The sequence below is a fragment of the Glycine soja genome, chromosome 7 (genome assembly GCF_004193775.1).
Source record: "Glycine soja cultivar W05 chromosome 7, ASM419377v2, whole genome shotgun sequence".
Taxonomy (NCBI): Eukaryota; Viridiplantae; Streptophyta; class Magnoliopsida; order Fabales; family Fabaceae; genus Glycine; species Glycine soja.
The window spans coordinates 10,671,311-10,680,034 of record NC_041008.1 but is presented as its reverse complement, the minus strand read 5'-3'; the positions used below and the strand labels follow the sequence as shown (position 1 = coordinate 10,680,034).

Here is an 8,724-nt window from a genome sequence, read left to right as displayed (position 1 = left end):
GTTCAAAGATGACTCCTCTCTTGAATGCGACAACACATACATGTGAAGAAAACCCTTTCATTTTGTTTCCACTTAGTAGATATCATAGTCAACCTTGATAACACTTACAATCAACCATTGCAAAAAGCCACTACCACTTTTGAGAAGATGAACTCACATTTTCGAAGAGGGAACGTTTTCCAAATCTCAGTCAAGTTTTTTTTTTATATAATTTCATTAGTTAATGAAATATAATAATTTAATTTTTGTAAAAAATAAATACCAAATAATGACATAACTTTAATTTGACTACGTGTTAGGTGATTAGGTTTGATGACGTGACATTTCATCCATTTTGTCATTACTTAATAAAATGAGACTAACGACAAATATTACGTTAAAAAATAAATTTTTAAGTATATAATTGACCAAAAATAAATTTGAGACATTAATTTAACGAATTATTTTTTAGATATCAAAAACGTATTTAAGACTAAACTTAAGTGTAATTTGAATTTATGTTTGTGACAAATATATTATCTAATGGGGGTATAAATGTGTTAATTAATTTAAATATAAATTTGTAATCAAACCCATCTATTATCAACCATAAAAAAATAATAACACGTCTCAAGAGAGAAGCAATCAAGTTTTACTTTCTTAATCTATATATAATTATATATAATTTAAAATATTGTACAATTGTTTTTTTATTCTAAAATCGAAGATCCCAAATCCTAACATAAAAATGAATTCTCAAATTTATAAAGATTTGCTTTATTGCTGTACTGTTTTCTTCTACACTGGTGTGTTAGGCGTTCACCCCCTCCGTCGTCCCTTCTCTTCGCTCCTCTGTTCCGACGCGGCGTCGCTTCTCTTGGCTCCTCCGTCCCTCCGCCGTTGGTGGCGTGCTTGCGGCGAGATCTACAGCCTTGGAAGAGGGTTTTGGGGTTTTGGGTGAATCTGCGATTCTTCGAATCAGGTGAGCGTTGTGTGTGTTTTTGAGTTTGACTATGGCAGTGGAAGATAAGTGGTGCGTGGTGACCGGAGGTCGCGGTTTCGCTGCTCGGCATTTGGTGGAAATGCTGATCCGTCAGAACGAGTACTGCGTTCGCATCGCCGATTTGGAAGCCAGCATTGTTCTCGAGCCCGCCGAGCAGTTAGGGCTTCTCGGACAGGCCCTGCACTCTGGCCGGGCTCAATATGTCTCGCTCGATCTTCGCAACAAGGCCCAAGTCCTAAAAGGTAACCAACAAACCTCTTCTCTCACTCTGACACGACACGACACACTAATGTTGTTTTATGAGTAGTGCAGCGTTGGAGGGAGTTGAGGTTGTCTTCCACATGGCTGCTCCGAACTCTTCCATTAACAACTACCAGCTTCATCATTCCGTCAATGTGCAAGGTTAAAACCTCACTCTTTTTCTTCTTCTTCTTCTTCTGCTGCTGCAAGTTTGATTCTTTGGCTGAGATCTTTGTTTTTGTAAGGGACCAAGAATGTCATTGATGCTTGCGTGGAGCTGAACGTGAAGCGTCTCGTTTACACCAGCTCTCCCAGCGTCGTCTTCGACGGCGTTCATGGAATTCATAACGGAAACGAAACAATGCCTTATGCGCATTCGGTACACACTCTAGCAACTCTCTTTTTACTTAAATAACAAAATATTCGAACGTGTTTATTAGTTTCGGCTTTCATTCTTTCTCGCATGGAACTTGAGAATGATAGATGATAGTAGTAAGTATCTACGAGTGTGTGAGAACTGGGGCTTTATATGTTTATATGTTTATCTATCAATCCTGTTATTAGATCGATTGGGGTAGTTCTGAGATGAATTTGGTTTGTTTCAGCCTAATGATCATTATTCAGCGACGAAAGCCGAGGGTGAGGCATTGGTTATTAAAGCTAATGGAACTAATGGGCTCCTAACGTGCTGCATACGCCCTAGCAGCATTTTTGGGCCTGGTGATAGGCTGTTGGTGCCTTCCCTAGTTGATGCTGCCAGAAAAGGGAAGTCTAAGGTACATGTTGTACTTCCTCCTACTGATATAGATTTTAGTGTCTGTATATGTAAAATGTAACTTCATTGTCTGGCATAATTGTTATACCTTGGAAGTTATTTAGAAACCTAAATATGGCCTATAGAAGGCATGAAATTTGTCTATTGTATTGCATAATATATGACTAAAAGGAAGCTCCCATTCTATTGGATCTGCTTTTATGCTCTAAATCCCGTGCCTTGCGGTTGAGTGTAATGACATATAAGTTAATCATTAGCTTGACTGGGTTTTATTAGCTTATTGACTGATGCTATGGTGTGTTCAGTTTGTGCTAAAGGTTATATTTTGTTGTGCATATGTGGAGTCTTGATAAATAACTAATTGAACACTAATGACTATGTAATCTTGAAATATTTATTAGCCTTAGGACGTTCTTGATGAATGGGAAACTATCCACAAATTGCATGTTGGACTGAGATTGATAAGATAAACATTTTGCTTTATCACATTTGGAGGGATATGTACAAAAATGGTTGCTAAGCAATATGCATATTTAACTACTTATTAGCAGAAACTTTCTTCAACCTTTCTTTGTTTCTATTATTTATATTTATAAAATTTCTCTCTTGACCAGTTCATTATTGGTGATGGCAATAATGTTTATGATTTCACATATGTTGAAAATGTGGCTCATGCCCATATATGTGCTGATCAAGCTCTAGTTTCAGAAGGACCAATTTCAGAAAAAGCTGCAGGAGAGGTACCACTGAAAGATTCTGTTATTACTTTGTATCTTTTGTTTATTTGTGTTTGTAAATGAAAATTTAAAGCCATACATGCAAGGAAGATGATGATGATGATATATTTGAAGGTTTAGACAGGGCAGCTTCATCGCTGAATGGTTGTTGGTTCATCACAAGTGTATACTTGGGAAGATGTAAATTATTGATTAAATGATGACAATATGGTGAAGGGTAGATCTCTTCATTTGGGAAAATGAGGAAACATGAAAAAATGCCTGTTAGAAAAGACTTATTAGTGACCTAGTTTGTTAGACTAAGAATGAATTATTGCATTCTCCTACTAAAGGAGGGGGAAAAAAGTGATTGATTTGCAAGTTAGGAAACCTAGCAATTGCTTTGGTATTTTCTTGCTAACATATACTTGTTTTGTAGGCATATTTCATAACAAATATGGAGTCTATGAAATTTTGGGAGTTCGTGTCAGTGGTAGTGAAAGGTCTTGGATATGAAGGGTAGGTTCTTACGTACTGTTAACCATTAGATATTAACCAAGGATTCAAAACACCCATAAATTTCATGCAAAAATTTGAAAGTTTTCTTTTTTTATTAATGATTAATATTTTATAGAAAATACCAATTTGAATCTCAAAAAAGGAGTATTTATAATCCTTGACTGGACCAATAGTCAAATCCTAATCAAACATAGAGGCTATCTAGAGATATGGAATATTTTCCTAAATTTAAAAACTTAAATATAACAAGTTATCTGAGATTATGCCTAGTCTGCATCACCCTATGTGATTATAACATTAATACATCCTTTTTCTTTGTTTTGTAAAATTGTATGAAAGATGCAAATTTAAGTTGTTCTTATCAGCAGGATTAGGCTGAAGTTGCTGTCAATTTGGGATGTTGGATTATGGAATTTTTGGTCTTGCTAGTCTGGCTAGTGGCTATTATTTGTTATCTATTTTATGCATAATGATGGCTTCTTCTTTATGTAAATTAGAAAATTGGCTTCCTATTATTAATCAATAATTCATAAGTATTTATGTTTCTTGCTTTTATATTTAAAATAAATAAGGAACATAGTTATGCTTTTTCATTCAGATAAACAAACACAAACATTATTATGGCATTATCAATGTCACTTCTTGGTTATCTGAGTCATGTAACTTGCAGGCCAAGAATAAAGATCCCTACCTTTGTTATCATGCCAATTGCACATTTGGTGGAGTGGATATATAGGCTACTAGGCCCATATGGGATGAAGGTGCCCCAGTTAACTCCTTCAAGAATAAGACTCACATCTTGCAGCAGAACTTTTGATTGCTCAAAAGCAAAGGATCGCCTTGGCTATGCACCCATCGTAACACTACAGGTTCTATGATGTTTCAGAAAAGTAATAATATATATGCTCTATCATGGACATTCTGTGTTCATATTTTGAAAGATAAAAAACATGAGAACTTGGCTAACTCAAGGCCCCCAAAATCACTGATGATAACAAGTTAAGATTATCTAATATATATATATATATATATATATATCATGAAATCAAGTATGAGATGTTTTTCTTAAATGGATGATATTTCAGTGCACCAAGTTCCTTACATCTATTGCAGTGAGTGTATTCATTAATCCTACTTTTTGCCCGGTGATTCTCCCATAATAATGAGATTGTAATGTTTCTTGCAGGAGGGTCTGCGGAGGACAATTGAATCATTCACACACTTGAAGGCTGAAAATCAACCTAAGACTAAAAGAGAAGGTCCCTCAAAAGCTTCCAAATATCTTGGAAGTGGAAGAGGTGTGAATAATCAACTATATGTATCTAACTTCTTTGTTTGGGCAATCTGGACTTGCTGTTTTTACAATTGGTCTGGGTTTATTGTAAAGTAGAATTAAACTGTTAATAGACATATAAAAATAGGCACATGGCTGCTGCTCCTACATTACTGTATCATATGTTTGGTTCTCTCATGAGTCTGGTTAGATTATAATCAAGAGCATATTGATAGACATGTGATTTGCATAACATTTATCTTCCAAGTCAGAGAAATCGGGTAAAATTGTAACAGATAGTGCAGGAAGTTGTAGTTTATGCTCACAACTGCAGGTCCGTATCATATACTACCTATTATCCATATATCTCAATCTTGATAATTCCTTTTTTAAAATTGTAATAAAGCATGTCTGTGCTTGATGTGGTAGCTGTAAGAGGCCTAAAACAACAATTTAACAAATTTTGGAGTTATTGTTTCTAACTTAATTGATTATCATAAATTGACCAGTTATTATCTATTTGTGTGATCAATACTATCAGATCTCTTCTACCTACTATACCAACAGAACATTGTAACCAGTTCATCCTGGAAGTAGTTTTACAGTTTACATTTATTTATCTGAGTTTTATTGATGTGCTAATTTGCAGTTGCCGACACATTGCTTTGGAAGGATAAAAAGCAAACTTTCATCGCATTGTTAGTCTTGATTGCAATATACTTCAACTTCATTGCATCGGAAAATACCATCATTAGTGCTCTGACAAAGCTTCTATTGTTTGCATCGATCTTTTTATTCATTCATGCCATTCTACCTGCAAAAATGTGAGTACATTATGTACTGTTGAATATTGCAGTTGTCACACAATTAACTTGTCCAATGATAACTATAAAGATAATCTAGTTGTTAGAAGCATTGGAGTTTTTAATGTTAAAATAAATGCTAATTATTGTTCTGCTTTAATGCTTGTGCAGATTGGGGTTTACTCTTGAGAAAATACCCAAATCATGGTTTCACTTATCAGAAGATTTGTCTCATCAAATTGCTCTCTCAGTGGCCTCATCATGGAATATTGCTGTGAATGTTTTGAAATCCCTTGCAGAAGGGAATGATTGGGTGCTGTTCTTCAAGGTATCTGCACTGCATTCGTTTTAAAATTTCTCTATGAAATTTTGTTTATAAGCAAGCTTACATATGCAGACAATTTACTGAGTATAAGTTTCTCAAGTATCAGAAGTGCTGACATCTTTCCCTTGCTGATCAATAGGTTGTTCTCTCTCTGTTCATTCTCAGCTTCCTTGGAGCCTTTTCACTGCAGAGCTTGTATACTATAGGTTCCCTCTCTCTCTCTCTCACACACACACACACACACACACACACACAACAAACAAACTTGCATGTGCCAACATGAATTTGTCTGCACAGAAAATATACTGCTATGCATGCCTCCATTTAATTGGATTTATTTCTGCAACCAATAAAATTATGACAGGAAGCCAATGTTATATTACTTGAATTCACAATAGATTTCTGACATTGGTTGAATTTTTGAATCATGTCTGATAACCTTTTATTTCTAAAAATTTCATTTGCAAATTGCAATCAGCATTCAGAAGTCTGTAGCTCTGTTTTCTTATGGATACCTCATTGAATAATTTGAATTGACATTCCTGAGGGTGACAAGTTATATGTCACACCTCATCGAATCACTTTTTGGTGGGGCTGTTGCCTGAACTCCCATGGGAATGATACTTGTTTGTTTTCTTTTTTCTTTTTTTTTTGGGTGAGGAATGATACTAATTTGTTTCTGGTCACGATTACAGGGGTTACCTTTGCGTTTATAGCTTTCTACGTATACGAGCAGAAGGAGGAAGACATTGATGACCTATTCATCAAAACACATTCTTTTGGATGCAAATTGAAATCTGATCTCACCAGGAAGTTTCTTTCTTCGAAGAAGATTGATTGATAGCTTTTGTAGCACTAGCTTTTTTCTTAGTTGCACCTTACTTATCCGTTGGAGTTCTTTGTATGATTGTACAATAATTGTAATTTAATTTGATATAGCCAACTTGCAAATTTTTTTATAGAAAATTCTTACTTTGAAGAGTTGTACTCATTAACTGTTGGAATTTCAAAATTACGACAGTTATCCAGGGATGGGACACATTACATTGAATTAATGGTGTTGGGCTATGTAGCTAAGTTTAAATTAGAAGTAAGGATGACTATGCCGAGGGGTGTGTTGATTCCCATTTCTATAAACGAGTATTCATTATCGTACAGGTAATAGGTAATTTCAGATATGAGGAATTATAACTGATATTTAATGTACTTGTTTTTTTTTTGACGTATAAAGAACCTCTGTTATTGACAATTTAATTAAAATTACAACTTTATAAGTCGTGTTTTTTATTTACACGATCTTCATTTGTAATTTTGTAGTTCTAACTTTTCAGTAAATTTTTAACAAGGAAATAAATCTGTTATATATTTGCATGTAATATTAATCAATAATCGTGGAGCTACTTTTTATTTAAAGTGAAATATTTGGATGATGAATATAACTTGGTCTATAGAATATAACAACATCCACATGTACTTGACGGGGCTGAAAAAGAGGCTATTTTGTGTTTTAGAACGAAACTTATTTTCTACGATAATTATCTATTCTTATTTATTGTTTCAGTTTTTTCCACTTATTTTTTAATTATATATATATATATATATATATATATTTTAAATTACTAATGTCAAGCAAATGGAAATAATATTTTTGAGAATTTAATTTTATTAAGATAAAATTCAATTTAATTAGAAAATAATTGATTAAATATGATCTAAATTAAGATAGACCTCACCTTTTCTATATAAGGTGTATGCCTTTAAACATGACGCATGAGAAAACCGCATTGGTTTTGTGAGCGCTCCAGTGTTATTCGCGTGGGTTGAGTAGATGTGTTGTTTTTTTTAACGTTTGGTAATAAAAAAAAAAAACCTTTCTACTGTTTGAAAGTGTGTTACGAAGGCAACCCTGAATGACTATTGCTTAATGCGTGGTTCATGAATGAATTCTTTTGGCTCATGGTTTATTTAGAAAATATTAAATTATAAATCATGAAACTCCAACAATTAAAAACTGTGAGATCCATGTTAAAATTAAAAAAATTGCCACACAAATCCATCCAGCCAAACACACATGCACACTTAAATTTCACACAATTCTCTTCATTTCTTCTCTTTTTTATCCAACCAAACAAGGGATATTTTTTTGTATAAAAGATGAATTTGTTAAGTGGCTCAATTTAAAAGTGAAAAAAAAATATAACATAGGATCTTTTTGATATTTTCCCTTTAATATTTACTATTTATCTCTTTAATTTATTTTTATCTATAATGATTATAAAGGAAATAATTTTATTTAATATCCATTTTTCTAATGGACAATTTTACTCCCAAAAATTATAAACTTTCAATTTCAGTTAAATATTTTCAATTTTATTTTAACTACCAATTTCAGTTACATATTTTCAAATATTTCAAATAGGCGACACTAATTACATATACCTTTTAGTTCCAAAAAGGTGTCTATTTTTAACCTAGTATATAATAAAATATGTTATTTTTCCTTACACCTATACGTGAAAATTAGTATGAGCGGCTAAGTTGTACATGAAATAACTTTTTATGTCTATTATCATTGTTTTTTTTTTTTTGAAATAAAATATTTGTTACTGATACTTAAATTTAAATGTATTTTAAATTATTTTTATTTAAATTTAAAATAGGACACGACATATATGAAACAGAATTGGTAAAAGCTACTAAATATGGCCAGACACAAAACAAGTATTTTTTCTAATAAAAAAAGATAAATTCAACCTGTTAAATTTTTTATTATTCCAAAAACATACATCACAAAATTCCTTAAAAAATATTTTTACAACCACCTAAATAAAATATAAATTTAATTTTTACAAATAATAAAAAAATATACATTTAAAAGATAATTCTTAAAATAATAAATATAAAATTCACAATACTTTTTGACTGAAAACCCATTAAACTTATACTACATAAACTATATAAAAAAAGAGACACCTAATATCAGTATAAGAAAAAAATGTTGACAGCATTTTAATTTTAATAATAATTCTAGAGTTAATATAAAAAAAGAGAGTGACACCTAGAATTAATATAAAGAGAGAAACCTATAAAG

The 8,724-nt window shown here is 32.4% G+C and overlaps 1 protein-coding gene across 1 annotated transcript; it reads left to right on the top strand.

The window, feature by feature from the left end:
- The first annotated feature begins 746 nt into the window (after nucleotides 1-746).
- Nucleotides 747-6,807, top strand: LOC114418722 (3beta-hydroxysteroid-dehydrogenase/decarboxylase-like). Its single transcript, XM_028384204.1, has 12 exons — nucleotides 747-1,224; nucleotides 1,295-1,384; nucleotides 1,468-1,601; nucleotides 1,828-1,998; nucleotides 2,612-2,737; nucleotides 3,153-3,232; nucleotides 3,903-4,101; nucleotides 4,419-4,530; nucleotides 5,155-5,329; nucleotides 5,480-5,636; nucleotides 5,773-5,839; nucleotides 6,329-6,807. Exons 1-12 carry the CDS (start codon nucleotides 993-995, stop codon nucleotides 6,472-6,474), a joined length of 1,689 nt encoding a protein of 562 aa, XP_028240005.1. The 5' UTR covers nucleotides 747-992; the 3' UTR covers nucleotides 6,475-6,807.
- Nucleotides 6,808-8,724: the final 1,917 nt, after the last annotated feature.

Excerpts from the sequence above, each read along its gene's own strand:
- LOC114418722 (XM_028384204.1), top strand. The coding sequence starts at position 993 with ATGGCAGTGGAAGATAAGTGGTGCGTGGTGACCGGAGGTCGCGGTTTC. Across the intron at positions 3,233-3,902 it reads AAAGGTCTTGGATATGAAGG|GCCAAGAATAAAGATCCCTA; the intron begins GTAGGTTCTTAC and ends TGTAACTTGCAG. Across the intron at positions 5,330-5,479 it reads GCCATTCTACCTGCAAAAAT|ATTGGGGTTTACTCTTGAGA; the intron begins GTGAGTACATTA and ends ATGCTTGTGCAG.